The sequence below is a fragment of the Lycium ferocissimum genome, chromosome 10, assembly GCF_029784015.1.
Source record: "Lycium ferocissimum isolate CSIRO_LF1 chromosome 10, AGI_CSIRO_Lferr_CH_V1, whole genome shotgun sequence".
Classification (NCBI taxonomy): Eukaryota; Viridiplantae; Streptophyta; class Magnoliopsida; order Solanales; family Solanaceae; genus Lycium; species Lycium ferocissimum.
In genome coordinates this window covers 14,083,513-14,101,545 of record NC_081351.1, presented here as the reverse complement: position 1 = coordinate 14,101,545, position 18,033 = coordinate 14,083,513, and the positions used below count along the sequence as shown (strand labels likewise).

The window sequence follows — 18,033 nt, the reverse complement described above, 5'->3', positions numbered from 1 at the left end:
CTATTACCGATGATAACAGTGCTGACCCACCTTATGACTTGTCCTCTGTGCCACGTGTCCTAACCGCATTGGTACAACTGTATTATCCGCATTTTGCCCAATACACCTTTGTGAGGTAAAGAGACTGTTTCCAATAGACTCCCGGCTCAAGTAAAACAGTAAAATTGAAACAAAGTGACTGTCATTTTTGTTTGATGCAATTATTAAAGGTTTCGCGCCACTATAGGCGGTGCTCCCCTTTCTGCGTAGATTTTAAGATGTTAATTCGACTTAAATAATATATATTAGTGATAATGCAAAGGAAATTACATCAGCTTGAAACATGAAAACTACAAACTGGGGATCACAAAAACTAAATGTTCTAGTCATTTCATTTTATGTGACAATATTAGAGTTTAAGATATTTATTTAACGTAAATAATATACTATGAATTAGTGATAATGGAATAAGATAATAAAGTTGTGGCTGAAAAGAAAGAGAACATTACATCAAAGTCAGTAATGCACGTACAATTTGATGAACTTCAAATCTTGAAAGTTTTAAAAGTTGTACATTGGATAAATTGTATCCAGATCAAACATTTTGAAATGTCCCAAAATAAAAAGAATGTCATATAAATTGGAACGGAATGACTATTGATGTCATGATAAAAGTTTTCGCGCCACTCTGCGTAGTGTTCCTCTTTCTGGAAATTTGAAATATTTGATTCTTTAATATTTTAGTTTTAATTTTAGTTTCTTCTCTTGATTTTAGAGAGTCATGACCCTGCCAATTTTTTCAACTTCAACAGCTACATTTAAAGAAACATATTGGATAGCATATTATTTATATGAACCTCAAGCAAGCTCAGTACAATTATATGCCTAGTGCTTATTTACAACACTGGATAAGAAAATAACAAGATACTGGCATTGATGATAATTTTACTCAGTTTTTTTTTCTTTTGCTTGCTAACCTACCAAGAGCTCTTAACCATATTATGATATTTTTCTTGAAAAATGACTTCACTAATCATGTTTTTTTTTTTCTAGTTTGCTTTCACTGCTGGCTGAGTTGTGAGTCCGAATCCGAAGGGGAACAAAGGATCATAATGTGGATCGCCAACGTTCATTGGGAGCTGATCGACTCTCTTGAACCAAGTGCGCGCGAGTTTTCCAGTGAATCCATAGTCACCAAACAGAGCATCAGCAACACCTTGTCCTTCAGTACCTGGAAGCCAAGCAGCCACAAGTGCATCCATTTTCTCAACGTATGGCTCCATGACAACTGGGCGGCCAGATATGACGACTACGACACACTTTACTGCCCCGCAGACGTCTTGAATGATGCTAGGACCAGGATCAAGAATTGTGAGATTTGAGCTGTCACCGAACATCTCAGCGTATGTTGGTTCACCGACAACGACAATAGCATAGTCGAATTTGTTCGACTCCACAAAGGATGTGTCGGGATTTTCGTTGTATACTACTTTTGTTGAAGGATCAACAGTATTCTTGATTGCAGTTAAAATGGTAGTTCCTGAAAGATTTAGAGATGTATTAATGCATATAGTCACTATCAAACATAATTAAGTTCACTATCAATGCATATTGTCACTGTTCAAATGCAAACATAGATGTATGCCAAATTTGGTCTGTCTCGTAGGGGTCAGGACCCCAACAAAGGGGGAAGGAGACGACGCAATATCTCAGCCATTGGCGGGAATTTTTCCCGTCCCCAATTCTTGATCACCCCAGATGATCGTGTTGGGTGAATTGTGACCTCGTACAATCATGCCGGCTGAGCAACAACCGTTTCGTCACAGTACTTATGGGCTAACAGGAATGACAAGCAAACAATATAGATGGTGCATCTTATCCATGTAACATGGATTCGCTTACATATCTAGTACGAGGCACATTATACAATCATTTTGAATAAGAATATTCCAAACAATGACAGATCTGTTCTTTCTATCAATAACCGAGCAGGATCTGGTGTATCATAAGGGATTGCCTTTTCTATTGGTTCCTTCCAATTGGATCAAAAACAATGCACGAGTGAGGCTAGGGATGAATGCAAAAGGAAATCTTTATTGGTACGTCAAGGCAAATGAAGGATTCATGTAACCTAGTATCTTATCGCTGCAGAAACTCTAACAGAAACGAGAGGACATAACATACCAATTGTAAGATTATTGTGAGGAACACCCTGCCATTCAATCGTCCAGCCTCCGCACTGGTAACCCAAGTTGTCTGCATGCTTTCCAGCAACAAGTATCTTTGGTGCTTTCTTTGGAAGGGGCAGTAACGGTTGATCAGGTTTCTTGCCATTCTTCAAAAGAACTAGTGATTTCCTTACTGCTTCCCTTGCCAATTCTCTATGTTCCTGCAGAAATATGTACAAGTATATTAACTCTTAACATGAAATTCCTCACAAACCGAAATATTTTTGTGATATCACATCAGCATTTGTACCTGGCTACCCAAATGTTTGGCCAAGCTAAGATCAGCCATTGGGTCCTCAAAGAGTCCCATGACAAACTTAACCCTTAATATCCTCTTCACGGCATCATCAATTCTGCTCATGGGAACGGCGTTTTTTTCCACTAGGTAAGTAAGATTGCCAATAAAATCGGTATAATTCTCCGGTACCATAATCTGTGTGCAGACAAACCAGTCATAATGAGCACTTAAAATTATACTTAATAACATATCAACCATCATCATTTTCGTGATTCTTTAAAATAACTACTGAGAAATTCAACACACTAACCATGTCAACTCCTGCCATAACACTTGCTTCAACTGAATACGTGTAATTAGCGTTAGGGGGGTTAGTAATCCGGTTAATACCTTCCCAATCTGAAATGACAAAGCCCTGTAATATACATGCCAAAAGAGATGGTTATATACTTGGATACATCTGTCATCGACCTTAACTAACTGAATGTCAAACCAAATGTGCACCGACAATGAAAAAAATATTTACACTATCAGATCATCCAAAGATAACTAAGTGATAGTGTAAAATCTTTTAGGCTGTCGATGTGTATAAGTTCAAATACATGAGCTAATCATCCTTACCCTGAAGTTCAGCCTCTTCTTGAGGAAACCAGTGAGTAGATGTGTGTTGGCATGCATCCTTTCACCATTCAAGCTTGAGTAAGATGCCATCACTGTTGCGACTCCCTTTATGACTGAATCGTAATATGCAGGCATGTGGATGCTAAATAATCCTTTTGAATCGACTACTGTGTTATTTTCATCGATTCCGTTCACTGTGCCACCATCTGCCACAAAGTGCTTAGCACAACCTGCAACCTTTGTCCTTAATATAGGAGAAGAATACAAACGTCAGCTTGGTTGCTTTAGCAGCATTTCTTCGCAATAAAACAGATAATCAAAAGGATTGGAGTTCTCTTGAACAAGATTATAAGTCAATTAAAGTAAAAATTATTAAAAGAGAGAAGATTTCATGTGATTGCAACTGTTTGTGGTAATCGATAGCATTAACTCTGATATCATTAAGTCTGACATGCCATCTTGACATCCATTTATCCCTCTACAAAAAAACAGGAATTAGCTGCGAACTTGTAGCTAACAGAATTTATTGATAATCCCCGTTAATGATTTTGCTGTTTAGCTACCGACTTTGTCCGTTGCTAATTCTTGTTTTTGTAGTTGCTCGTATTATTCTAATGAAAGAAGTTAGTAAGATTTTATTCAAAAGATTAGGACATTGTATAGATCATTTGATGAAAAGAAAACAATAAAGATCAGAAAAGGGATAAAGATTCGTACTTTCCACCAACATAGGGAACACCCTTGCTCATGTTAGCCGGTACATCGCCTTGTAAACCAGGAATGATCTCTGTCATGCTGCGCACAATATTAAGATCTTCGCTGTAGCTTTCATAACAACGACCCCACCTTGGGTTTCTACATACCTATTCATAAGAGAGTTATTAGTATATCAAAAAAGTAAAAACAATACCTTTATGTGCTAGAAGTGTCAATCATATCAACTTACTGCAATGCATGGAGAAAAAGCATATTGTATTCCGGTGGCTCTGACTTCAAGTGCAGTTGCAGCCCCGATCCGCTTTACAAGATCAGGATCCCTGTATCACAACAGTTAAAATTATGAACTCCAATCAATGAAAATGCGAGGATTTATAAATATTCAAGAGATTAACAAGAAGGAATCAGCTATCAAAGCATCCTTATAGTCTAATTCGAAGAAGAGTATTTGACCTAAATTATTTTTATTTCGTTCTTGTCTAAATTGTGTGATTGTGTTACTATTGACAGATTTCAATGTCACAAGACGTGTCAATAGTTTCCATTTTAGACGGAAAGAAAGTCAATTTTTTCTGAATACGAGACAAAGAATTAACGGGCTTTTCCAAGTCGTTCAATAGCCCCTCCACACAGTTCTTCTGAATTTCAAACAGTATTTTAAGATCCTATATTTTTGATTATTTAGTAAATCACTTAATGAAAGTAGATTATTTTTCCATTCCTTTCCGAATTCCATAATCCCTTCCCGAACCAAACATGATATTTCGATTCATAAGTCTCCAGGGACACGGTTAATACTATGTTTTCAGATAGTAATGAAAACATACATGACAAAGAAAAGCGTCTAAATTTCAAAAACGACTTAAAAAATATATACACACTTGCCTGGTGACACCAAGCCCCACATTGTGAGGAAATATGGTAGCTTTGTAGACATTATTGTGGCCATGAACTGCATCAATTCCGTAAATCATGGGAATACCAAGGCGAGTCGCAAGAGCACCCTTTTGAAACTCGTTTACCATATTCACCCAATCCTCAGCTGTGGCATTCTGTCGTGGTACACTCCCTCCACCGCTCAATAAACTCCCTGCCAAAAAAAATATAGTTGAGATAAAAAGGACCCTTACACAAATACAGCCAGATTCACTGTTTACTTTTTCGAGCCATTATAAGTAGAACGACATACAGGCAACGAATGTGCCCTTTCGAATACCATTCATATCAGTAATCCAAAAGTTTGACGAGGTGTTTTCTCTATATTGCCAGAAAATTATAGTCAAAGACGAACTTCCAAATACAAGAAAATGTTAAAAATGGAAGCATTATCTAGAAAAAAATGCTTCACATGAAAATGTCATTTCTGGTATTTGGTTACCAGAAAATGGTTTCGAAGTCCATTAAAAGGGAAAAAATGACCCCCCGTACTTTTCAAGAAAACATTTTCCTCGGTAAAATGATTTCCTACTTTCTGAGTCCGAGGGACTATTGTTGTAGAATCTATTAATAGTCTAAATGCAAATGCTCTTAGAAAGGGATCATTTCTTTCTTCTTAATGTGATGTGACAAACTATGTTGCTCGGACTCTTCAAAAATATTATCGCACCCGTGTCAGATCCTCCAAAAATACACTACTTTTAAAGAATCCAACACGAACCTGACGAAATTTTTGAGGAGTTCGAGCAACATATGTGACAAATAAACAAAGACACACATTATGAACAAATGTGCATTTTCAAACACCAAATGCACAAAAATTTAACATCATTTATCAACAAATAAGAATTCAAGAATGGCCAAAATTTAAACATACCAATGAAGTACTTCTTCATAACATCAGCAGAGGCAACTTTCCTCTCAATTTGTGTCATTTGACCAATCTTCTCTTCAAGAGTCATTCTTTTCATCAAATCTTTAATTCTAACACCCAATTTTTGTTTTGGATCCTTATATTTCATGTACTCTGCCTCTGTAACCACAGCCAAGAGACAAAATAGCACAAATCCCATAAAGGGTACTATTGCAAATCTCCCCATTTTTTTTCTCTTTTTACAACCTCAATAATCTTCTTCAAGACAATATGATACAACACAACAGTAAAAAAATAATGAACAAACAACCAGTAAAGTTAGGTAAAAGGTCGGAAAGGAAACATAAAACAGCTGATATTTCAAGAACTCAATATAACAAACTTGTTAAGATTTTTCTTTTTTAATGTTTTTTTTTTTTTTTTTATGATTGGATAAAATTTGGTAGGAAAAAAAAATGTAGAGCTCTTGGTGATTGTTCACATATTATGTGATATTTATCATGTGCACATGCACGCACATATATATACACAAAAAGAGAGGTGCAGGGTAGTAGTTCCGCAAGGTTTTCGGCTAGGGAATGATTAATATGAGTGGATAATTTGAAACAAACTTAATTGTGTACCATGAATTTGTGCGACATTTATGTGTTAGTTGGTATTTTCCGATAAGATCGGAACGATACAAGAAAAAGTATTACTATGACATGAATTCGTGAGACGATTATGTGTTACTAGTTGATATTTACGCAAAAAATTGGAACAATACAAAGAAAAGAAAAAGTATTACGATGGTATGAAGGTTTTTTAAGAGTGCAACTGCTTATGTGGTACGACGAACTTTTGTACCATGAACGTTAAATTTATGTTTTAGTTGAAATTCTCCAATGGGAATTTCATTTACACGAAGTTATGGAACATTCAATAAAATTGAAAGGATACAGACAAAATTATTTGACACAAAGTTTGTGTAAGGAAATGTCCAACAGTGCCTATATATGTGGTACCAATAATCAGTGGCAGAGATAGGATGTTTAGTTTATGGGTTCTAAATCATAATTATATTTGCTTATTGGATTCTTGACAGATTATTTGTGGATATGAAATTTTTTAACACAAAAGTAGAGTTTAAAATAAAGTTATTAAGTTCTGCTGAACCTCAGAACCAGCATTGTGACTTTGTCCCTGCCAATAATGGGTTCGTTTTGTATAAGATAAATTATGCATATATTAATAATGTAGTGATTAGTAATGCATGGATCATTATGCAAAGATTAATTATGCAAAAATTAATAATGTAGAGAATGTTATGAGGGGCTTAGCGATGACGGGATTATTTTGTTGGATGTTTAGTTTTATTATATTATAAATTAGTATATAGTTTACAATTTAAAATATTTGTTTAGTGTTTTGTTCACTATTATGAGGGCTAGTCTTATCATTTCAATATTTTATCCAAGTATTACTTAATACACGTATTATTATTTTACATTTTATCCCACTTAAAATAATACATAAATTTCTTTATTAACTTATTTGGGTATTATCTATATCTATCTATCTACATATATTAAAAGCACGAATAATTTTCGCTAAATGTTGAACGATCAAAATATCCTTTAAATGTTGATCGACTTTTATACCCTTTATTAATTAAATATTGATATAGCACTAATTTACAAATATGTAAAAGTATTTCATTAGTTGTAGAATTCAAGTCAAATTGTAGAATCTAAGAGCCTATTTGGCCTAGCGGCGAAAAACTGCTTATTTTGAGAAGTGTTTTTTTTTAAAAGAGCTTTTAAAAAAAGTACTTTTCGTGAGAAACAGTTTGCGTTTGGCCAATTCATTTGAAAAGTGCTTATGACGGCTTTTAATAAACAGATTGTGTTTGGCTAATCTTCTTAAAAAAATGCTTTTGAGTGTCAAATTACGAAAAAGGACAAGACGTTTACCATTAAGATTGTTTTACAAAGAGAAATTATTTTAAATATCTATTATGGAAGACTTCAATTAAATTTTTACTTTTATTTAATTAAAATTTAATAATGCATATTAAAATTTTCAATTAATATAATACATAGATAAATAAAAAATAGATATAAATATTGATATAATATCAACACGATGATTTAAATATACTAAAAGACTACAACCAAAACAAAATTCAAAATCATTCCACAAATTAAAATTTAACACAGAGAATTATTGATTAGAAATTAATGGATTAATGAGGGATATACTTAGTAAATATGTATTTATGGCAGGGATATTGTTGTCTTGAAAAAATTAATTTTCTGCTTCTGCTTTTTTCAAGAAGCAGAAATTTTCTGCTTCTCTCCAACCGCAGAAAAACTGCTTCTGTTTCTACATAAAAGCAGTTTTACTAATTAGCCAAACACCTCAAATATCCAAAATAAGTGCTTTTTCTCGGAAAAAAAAGCGTTTTTGGCCTCAAAACCGCTAGGCCAAAAAGGCTCTAATGGCCTGTTTGGCCAAGCTTATTTTTTCCCCCAAAGTACTTATTTTTTCAATAAGTGCTTAGTTGAAAAAAAGTGAGGTGTTTGGCCAAGCTTTTGGGAGAAAATAAGTGTCATTTTAGCAAAAACAGCTTTTTCGCTTTTTCAAAAAAATAGCTTTTGCTCAAAAGCACTTTTTTAAAAGTACTTTTGAGAAAAATACAAATAGAAACACTTTTTAAAAGCTTGGCCAAACACTAATTGTTGTTCAAAAGTGTTTTTTTAATTAATTGGCCAAACACAAACTGTATTTCGCGAAAAGTGCTTTTTTGAAAAGTACTTTTAAAAATAAGCTGATTTTAGAAGCTTGGTGTTGCTCCCAAACGCACACGCAAGTATACGTGGTCGTACAAGTAATATAGACTGTTAAGTCCAGATATCGATCCCACAGAGACTTATAATTAACTATTTATCAAATTAAACTAATGCTAACTATCTAAACAAGAAATAAAATCCAAATTATATTTGTAAACTAATTAAAAATAAAAGAAAACAAATAATGAACTTCAATCAAGAAAGAGCAAATTTTTATCGGAGAAGAGATAGATCTAGGGCTATGACCACTAACAATCTAGTTGAGTTTTCAAATCGTTCTACCTATGGGTTACTAGTTGACGGGTTAATTGTAACTTTATGATATTCTCTCGAACTACTCACAAACCTGTAGATGCTACTATAATGCCTATATCTCTATGGTCGTCAAAGGTAACAAGAACGCATTTATTTCTCCGTATTCAACTAAGTAGGGCTAAAGTATATCTCTATCCTCGGTAAAACGATTAAATCGAACAAACTCTATTTATTCTTATTACGTGCGTGAATTCCCTTTCTCAAGTCCAATTCTACATACTACGTATAGTGTTCAATTAATGATCAAGTAATCAAACAATTAAGACCAAGAATAAATAAATAACTCAAAGATAGAAAATCAATAGATAGAAACGATAATCAAACGTCAACTTTCATGTTTGTGTCAAAGCCCTAGAACTAAAGAGTTTAGCTCCACATAGACATGGAGGAAAAACAACAAATCATCCGAATAAAAATATCAAAATAAGTGTTACAGAGAAGAGAAGATAAAACCCTAATAATTATGGCCTCCACGGCGGCTCCAAGCTCTCTCTAGGTCCAAGTTATGAACTAAGTGGTCGTTTGGTTTGGTCGAAATAGGTCCCTGGATTATAATCCCGGACTTTTATCCCATACGGTGGGATTATTTTATACCATCTAAAAGATGGTATAAAATAATCCCGAAATAAGTGGGTTAAGAAGGTATAAGGTGGGCTATTCCAAATTTTTATACACTTTGGTGCAAGGTATAAATTTATTCGATTATTTTATACCTTATACCAAACGTGGTATAAAAATTAGCGCCGGGATAACTTCTCTTATACCATGAACCAAACGACCACTAAGGGTTTCAAGTTTTTCCCAAAGTTATGTAAAAACCCTATAGAATATGTATTTATAGGGTACCAAAAGACCAAGCTTTTAAAAACCAATTCCAACTAGGACAGGGAAAATAAACGGACTGAAGACCAAATATATTCAGAAACCACTTTAGCTCGCGTTGGCTGTGCGGCACCAACTGTTGTTCCTCAGGTACGTTTTTTTCCTCCTTTTCAATTCCTCTGATTCTTTGCTTTTTCTTTGTATCCTTTAATTGCTTCCAATCATAAGTCCATCATCATGTCCCCCTGCTGTTTCTCTTCTCTTTCTCTTTTCTCTTTTCTCTTCTTTTTCAACTTCAACGTGACTATTTTTCCATTGGCTCTATTTTCCTTTTTCTTCCATTTTTTATTTAATTTTGCTCCAAATCTCTTCAATTTTGCAATTCTTTATTTCTACAAAATAAAGTATAATATTAAGCACAAAGTAATAGAATTTATACTCAAAAGACAATTAAAAGTATTAAAACGTGAGGCAACTAATAGCTAAATATATGCATTTTTAGGCCGAACATCACTTGGCCAAATAGGGTATAAGTCTCAGTCGGAATCGGTATGTTGATATATTATAAAAACAAATTCCTAAAGATTGTTGAAACATTAAACCCACTTTTTCGGTGGAGTAATCGAATTAGTTCATCTGCAATGTTATTAGTAATATTGGAGAGTTTTTCCTAAAAAGTTTGCCGAAGTGCTGCCCATAAGCAATTAATTTTTACTCATATGAGTCATGACCGTAGGCATGGATATATTTTTCAAAGCTTAGGTGTGTATGCTTATATATGTATTTTAATAGTTCAAAATTCTTGCGTGGGGATTGAGATTGCAGCATCTCAGGTTGTTTTAACCATCTGATCCACTTTTTCTCAAGTTGTGTGACTATACACAAAGACAACTCAAGATGATGACGAAAATGAGGAATTCAACGGCGACGAAGGTGTTGAAAACCAATTCCACAAGGATTTGAGCTTTAAAGGTCAATCTCCAAAGTTTTTAGGATTGAGCTGACTCATAATATATTTATGGTTATGAGTTCATACCTATTATTTTGTTGTAATTTTGATAAATTCTTACATATTAAAGCATGTCGATGAAGTGAAGATTTCTCATTATTGGATGCATTAGCTGATTAAATCAGGTGTATGAACTCTTGTGGCATATATTTGCACCGAGTGTTTTAGAGTATATATATTTTAATTTAGGTTGATGACATACTTGGTTTTGTTATGTTTGTTTACTTAATAACATCTCTAATTATTTTGTGCTAATTCTCAACTCCTATGAATTATTCTGGCTCCAAGATTTAGTCTTTTCCCTTCTGTTTTGGAGGTGATGCAACTCCTATGAATATTCAGGCTCCTAGATTTGTCTTTTGTCTTCTAGGCTAGATATCTTCTCTGAAGGTGGCAATACATTGGGGGTAAAAGAAAGCTTTATTATTCATAAAGATTGGGATCACAACAATAACATCTACAGTATGTAATACGCGATGAGTTTCTTTCTCTTTTTTCTTTTTAGTTTCCAATTCAGATTATTGGGTATGTAAAAGCCTTCTACCATAAAGGTATCAGTACTCTTACGTTAACTATATTTAATATCATCAAGGGTTCATCTTCGATATTGGAGCTATGATTTTTGTTCTTTTTATCACAGAAAATTGCTTCTCTATATTAATTTGAAGTCATTAAGGTTCCTTTCTTGACAATGATTAATGACTAAAACGGAGAAGCTTGATAACAGAAAATATGAGAGCTAGATTCCTGATTGGGTTTTGATATTTCTTCCAGTTAATTTGATTTGTAATGAAATATTGAAATACGATATTTATAAATTAGGCTCTCTTTAATGCATAATGCAATATGACTTAATTTTATATCACCCATGCATTCCATAATATTCTATTTTTTAAGGTAACGTGGTTAAAGTTGAATTCTTGTGAATAATGCTTCTCTATTTCTTTAATACTATTTTGCTCTCCTGAAAATCAAGATAATCCTTTTATTTAACATGTTCTGATATGGCATATTGTTGGTCTTCAATTCTAATTAGCAGTTTGCACTGACATGGTGCTCATGCCTCTTTCCAGGTTTGTTCTATTGCTTAACACAATAACTTAATTTCTTTGTTGTACGGTGAATTGAGTTTTTCAATAATTAAAAGAGTTCCTTTGCATTATCTAATTCATAGACAATATAGTAGACAGATGCGAGAATAAATCTATACAAAGAATTTGGAGCAGACAAGGCCGGAAAAAAGAAGATGAAGAGAACAATTAGATGGACTTTTTTATGCCCTTGAACAACCATTAAAGTTTACTTCTACAGGCCGGACAATTGTCATTAGAATGAAGAGTTGTATTATAATAGGGAGTTATCTTTGAAAATAGTCATATAGTGGTGTAAACAGCAAGTCTAAAGAGTCCAATTAATCCCATCTCCTACGGTGTATAAGACTTTGAAAGTTTGTTTGGTTAAGGTTTGTAGTAGTTGTGTTGGTCTCTACAGCTGAACGTCAAAGTGTGTGTAAACACCTAATTTTTGACCAAACATAAGTTTTACACCCTATTTAGCTTTTAAATATTTCTTTTAGGTCTAGATTAGACATCTTGATTTTTTATGTCAAATTTTGTTAGTTTTATTTTAAAAAAATTGAAAACCTTAAAAATAGAGTCTAAATCTTGTTTTCATTTTTATTTTTAATAGAAAAGAAAATTGAAAAAAAATATATGTTTTCTTCTAATTTAAGTTTGGATAAATAAGCTAGTGATTTAGTATTTTACTTAGTTACTTTTTTATTTATTTTTGGACTAGCTATTTAACTAGTCTATATTTTTATTACTCTAAAAGTGATTAGTTAGCATTTTTATCTTATAAAGAAAGTATCCAAAAAAAAAGGGAAAGACAAATACTAACCTAAATAAAAAATAAAAAATAAAAAATAAATAAATAAATAAATAAAAAACCTTCCAGCAAACTAAACTACCCCATCACCCTCACATCCTAAACAAAATCCCTAACCTACCCGTTTCCCCACCCCCTTAAAACTCTCAACAAATCTTTATCCCTCACTCTCCCACTCCCTCACGTCCCATTTTTTCATGCAACAAACACACACACATTCCCACGACACAGTACACACACATCCATATAAATATACACCCAACAGAGAAAGAAAAAAAGGAAAACGGAAGAAGAGAACAGAGAGTAGAAAGGGAGAAAAGAGATTAGGAAGAGTAGAAAGAAAAACAAAAAGAGGAGAAACAGAAGAAAGAAAAAACGTAGAAGGCAGAAAAAAAAAAAACACAAATACTAAGAAAAAAAAAACAGAGAGGGCATTGAAAATAACTTTTCATCACAGTTTTGGTTTGTACTTGAGGTTGGTTTCGAGTTTCGTTTGCGGTTTCGAGTTTCGTGGACTTGAAAGTTAGCATTGCTAGCTTTGGAAATCTGTAGATTGTACGTTGCTTTTGTTATTAATCGGAAAGAATTTGAAGGTTCGTTTCCGCTACTATTTTCCATTCAATATTTTGTACGAATCAAAAATTGGTTTGGTTTCATCGTAGTTATATTTCTGCAGGTTCTTATTTTTACTCACTTTCCTTTTATTTGCAATGTAGTCGTTAGTTCGTTATTAGAGGCAACGCTTGCATATCATGCCCAATTATGATTTTTTTTGAGTTATCTACGTCTTGGCTTCTTATCTTTGCTAGGTAGTTTATAGTAGTTTTTTTTTTTTTTTTTTTTTTTTTTGTTCGCTGGTTTTCTTAGGAATAAAAGAACTTGTTGTAAATTTCATTTTTATGGGTTTGTTTTAGTTAGAAAAAAAAAATCTTTTTATAAAAAGTGTCTTGTTGTTTACTTTTCATATCTTTTATCCTTTCTTTGAACCATTATATGGCAAATGACACTGTAGATGTTTTCCCAAGAATAAAAATGAGTGGCATGTTAATAGAACTGTAGAAAATTGACTTTGTTTATTCCAAAATACTTTGTTCACCCTAAATAATGGATACATGACTATTTTGCCATGTTAGTGTGCCTGTAGTTTAAATTTTGCGAAGTTTTATTTCAAACTTGGTAGTTTATCTTGTTTCTTTACAGCTTAATGATGCCTTTAAATGTAACTATTTAATTTACTATTTGGGAAGTTTGTTTGAATCCCCAAAAGCGCATATGTTCTGATCATATTTTAGTTATGTATAATATATATATATATATTCAATGGTTTTGTTAGTGCTCTTAAAGATTGTTAAGTATAAAATTATTTCTTTTTGTGTGCATGTTTTAATGGTTCTGAAATTTGTTAGTAACACGTTAGGTTAGAGCTTTCTTCTAACATCACTAATAGTTTATTCCATTTTTTGAGTTTAAAAGTTTATGATAACATAAATGGTTAGCCTTTGAATGCTCAGTCCCCTTTGTTTAGTATTGAAATTTAATTTCTTTCATGAATTAGAATGAGAATGGTAGAATTCCAAGCTTGTAGTGTTAATAAATTAACTATATACACAGTATTTTACACGTTATAGTTAAATATATACGTAGAATAAATATATAAATGATACTATAATAGTGGATATATACATGATATAATAATGTATATAATACATGTTATATAAGTTAAGAAAAAAAAATTCCTACATGTAAGTATACGCAGAAAATATACTATGAAAATATATGGTATATGCTTATAATTTATATTTTATAATGAAAATATGAGATATTGAAGTATTTAGGTGAATAAATGGAGTTTAATAGATGAGTGAAGAATCAGAATAATAAAGATAATCATCATTTTTTTTTTTTTAAGTAAGGCGAGTAGGTTAAAAATTCTAGGTGCGATACACAAGTTAAGGTCGCGTTTACGCGTCTAGCTGGCGTATGTCGAGGCTGACGTCGCAACTATGCGTCTTAGTCAAGATTAGTAAAAGGTCAATAATGTTTAAGCGAATCATAGGCATAGCTAAATAAACACCTTTTATCCAAGAATAATTTAAGCCAAATATAAGTTGATAAAGCGACCGTGCTAGAACCACGGGACTTGGGGAATGCCTAATACCTTCTCCGGTCAACGTAATTCCTTACCCGGACTTTTGTTTTCGCGGACCAAAAATAAAGAGTCATTTCCTTTTGATTAGGATTCAATAAGGTGACTTGGAACACCAAAACTCAATTCCAAGTGGCGACTAAAATGAATAAATAATCCCTTATCAAAATGTCACTTTAATTGGAAAAACCCTTTTAAATAAATCTAAAACCAATTAATTTGATTTTATTTATTTACGAAAAAAAAGAGGGGTGTGACAGATGGCGACTCTGCTGGGGATAACCAGAATTCGAGCTTTGTATATTGACTTATGTTTGGCTTGTGTTATTTATTTTTTTTTCTTGGATATTTTGTATATATGGGACTAATGTGCTCTATGCCTGCTTATTTACTGCTTTGATATTATTGAACTGCAATATATTTGTCTTCTCTCGCGCACCCCCTCTGAGTCTTCAATAATACATTTTTGCCACAAAAACGGGAATTGCGACTACGCACCCCACTTCTGCTAAGATAAAGCCAGTGGGCCCTTGGTCCCTGGTGAAGGATTTATAGTCACACATGTTTAGGATGGGGAGGACCCACAACAAAGCCGGAAAGCGCTGCTACCGGTACGTTGTCCCTCGCCCGACTCGAGTCGTCCGCTCGTTTTACAGCCAGTCTAGATACCTTTCTCCATTAGGTTTAACTTTAGTAGAACTGGAACTCGACATGGTATCCCTAGTAGGCCGCGCTTTGTTTGCATCACTTGCATTTGACCTAGTGGGGCTCGGCACGGGGCCGAGTCCGTCTAAGACAGGCACCCGTTTCTCTTGACCAACATGTGCATCATATATGCTATTTGCAATATTATTCGGAATGGTTGTTCATTGTTGATCGGCTTTTAGGGTGATTAGTAAAACGAAGAAAGAAATCTATTATATACCCATTTTTTTTAATAAACAACCAGAAAGAATCTAGTCTTTTGTCTTTTCACAAAAAAAAAAAAGTCTTTTTTTTAAGAAATTTAAAAAAAAAAAAAAAAAAAAAAAAATCCTTTGTTGTAGGAAACCTCCCTCAGGTTCGGCCCACCTTTTTAAAAAAAAAAAAAAAAAAAAATCATTATAGTACTTTAGTTTTCGCGTCTGGCCGATTTTGCCAAGATAACCCTAAAATCTTGCTACAAAAGCATATAAGGGTTGTTTTTGTGAAAAATAGCCACTTTTTACATTTTTTTTTTTTATAACTTTTTTCTTTTTTTTTCTTTTGTGTTTAGGTCTTAATTCGAAGTCCTTTTTATTTTTATAAATAGGCAAAAAATGATACCCATGAGATGTGATAAGAGGCCAAGGGATGAAGCAGTTGAAGAAGTCAATGAACCCCCAAAGTTTATGATTGCAGACAAAACCCCACCGCTACTCCTGGCTTGGTGGAACGACATGGGTCATTATCTACACACTCCGATATTTAAACATCTGGCATTTCTCACAGATATTATGAGAATCAGCCCTGACAGGGACCTAATTGAGGCTTTAATTCCGTTCTGGGACTCTTCAAACAACGTCTTCCGCTTTAGAGATTTTGAGTTGACTCCTACACTGGAAGAACTAGGTGGTTTCACGGGGTTAGGAAAGAACCTTCGTAACAAAACGCCTCTAGCTCCGAGAAATGTTAGTGGAAATAAATTTTTGGAGCAAATGCACCTTAACCACCCTCGTATGGCATGTTTGGACAATGGATGGGTTACTTTGGAGTTCTTATATGCGAGATATGGAAACAAACAAGGATTTCTACAATATGGAAAGCAACTAAAAAATGGGAATCACTACGTTACATGGGAAAAGCATAGGCAAGAAGCATTCATGGTAGCATTCCTGGGAGCCAAGGTTTTTCCTAGACGAGAGAGGAAAATCGACATTCGTTTGTCTGGGATAGTCACAGCTATGATGAAGAGAGAAAGATTCCACCATCTTACCAATGATCCTAGGGCATATATATCGTGCTTTTGAACGAATACGAGAGAGTGAAAAAATATTTTGAAGGTCGTAACACTTTATTACAAGTGTGGTTTCTAGAGCACTTATACCGCCATCATTACCAGTCAAAATTCAAATCTGATTGGAAGAGCAATATCTTAGATCATCTAGACAGGGTGGAGGAATTAAGGAAAAATTTGCCAGAGGGCGTCAAGGCTTGGGCAGAGTATCTTCGTGAGTTGACAGCTTCTCAGATTACTTGGAATTATCATTGGTTTCCTTCGGCTGAGGTGATCTACATGTCTTCTTATCGGCCATTTTTTGTTCTAATGGGCCTCAGAGGGTTTCAGCCGTATGCTCCACTTCGGGTTTTACGCCAGCTAGGTCGGAGGCAAATCGTACCTATTGTTGAGAACATGCAAAATTTTGTATGGGAGGTAAAATCAGAAGATCGGCGTCGAGAATCAGAAGCTAAAAGAATTTGGGGCGGCCATCGGGTCCTAGGTTTGAGTACTATGATAGAGGATCGTGATCAAGGAAGAGGTAGGTCTTGTACTTTCACTGGTTTCATGATCAAGCTCCCCTCAAGGTTAGGCCTGAAGGGTCTGTAAAAGAGGCAAGAGACAAGGAGGCAGAGGTTGAGGCCAGAATCAAGCAAGCTAGGTTTGAAGTTGAAGAGAACTATCAGTCCACTCTATATGCTATCGATAAAGAACTAAAAACTGCCAGAGAGGATTTGGCCCAGATGGAGGTAGAGATGGATGCTAGAGTTAGGGCAGCCCAAAAATGGCTGAGAGGAAACATCGCTCTACAATTCAGACCTTATACGAGGATTTGGGCATTGTTAGAGAAGCTGTTGATGTGTTACGCAGGGAACTCGATAAGAAGGAAGATTTCTTTAATGCGGAGAAAGCGCGTTTTGAAGAGGAGAAAGCTCAATTCTTGGCTCCAAACTCGACAACAAGTCGAATTCGATAAAGAGAGAGTTCGGTTTGATGTAGAAAGGAACCAATTAATGAATGATCGAGCAAGGATCCGAAACCAGCTTGAATTGGCATTGAACAATGAGGCAGGTATAAGAGAGATAGCCAATACTCGCCGGCAGCAAGTCCAAGACCTGGAGCGGAATTATCGAGATGTTAGAGAACATGTCCACAATTTAGCTGTTCTGTCACACCCCGGTCGTGACTAGGGTGTGATGGGCACCCGACCCCGAGTACGGAGCCGAGCGAACCCGCTAACTCTTATTACACATATGAGCTCATGACTTAGCAAGAAATGAATACATAGAAATTTTTTTCGAAACCTTTTCGTCGTGTGTCAAAGTAAATACAGTTTGTAAACACGAGGGCTCTGTATAATGAAACGCATCAACCAGAGAAACTACTTTTAAAGGCGACACTTAGACCCACGACTCGTCCGCAAAGTCTCTAGCCGTAATCATGGACCATAGTACGTGTATGCGACTCGGAATT

At 34.4% G+C, this 18,033-nt stretch overlaps 1 protein-coding gene across 1 annotated transcript; it reads right to left on the bottom strand.

The window, feature by feature from the left end:
• Nucleotides 1-796: 796 nt before the first annotated feature.
• Nucleotides 797-6,081, bottom strand: LOC132032545 (uncharacterized). Its single transcript, XM_059422179.1, has 9 exons — nucleotides 5,597-6,081; nucleotides 4,669-4,873; nucleotides 4,013-4,103; nucleotides 3,784-3,929; nucleotides 3,067-3,310; nucleotides 2,756-2,860; nucleotides 2,458-2,640; nucleotides 2,164-2,368; nucleotides 797-1,519 (listed from the first exon to the last, which is right to left on the bottom strand). Exons 1-9 carry the CDS (start codon nucleotides 5,817-5,819, stop codon nucleotides 1,029-1,031), a joined length of 1,893 nt encoding a protein of 630 aa, XP_059278162.1. The 5' UTR covers nucleotides 5,820-6,081; the 3' UTR covers nucleotides 797-1,028.
• Between the last annotated feature and the right edge of the window lie 11,952 nt (nucleotides 6,082-18,033).

What these genes read in the sequence shown, in the direction of transcription:
- LOC132032545 (XM_059422179.1), bottom strand. Translation starts at nt 5,819, where the DNA reads ATGGGGAGATTTGCAATAGTACCCTTTATGGGATTTGTGCTATTTTGT. An exon ending in CTTTTTCTCCATGCATTGCA is followed by an intron (nt 3,930 to 4,012) that starts GTAAGTTGATAT and finishes TCTTATGAATAG; the next exon opens with GTATGTAGAAACCCAAGGTG. An exon ending in TTATGGCAGGAGTTGACATG is followed by an intron (nt 2,641 to 2,755) that starts GTTAGTGTGTTG and finishes GTCTGCACACAG; the next exon opens with ATTATGGTACCGGAGAATTA.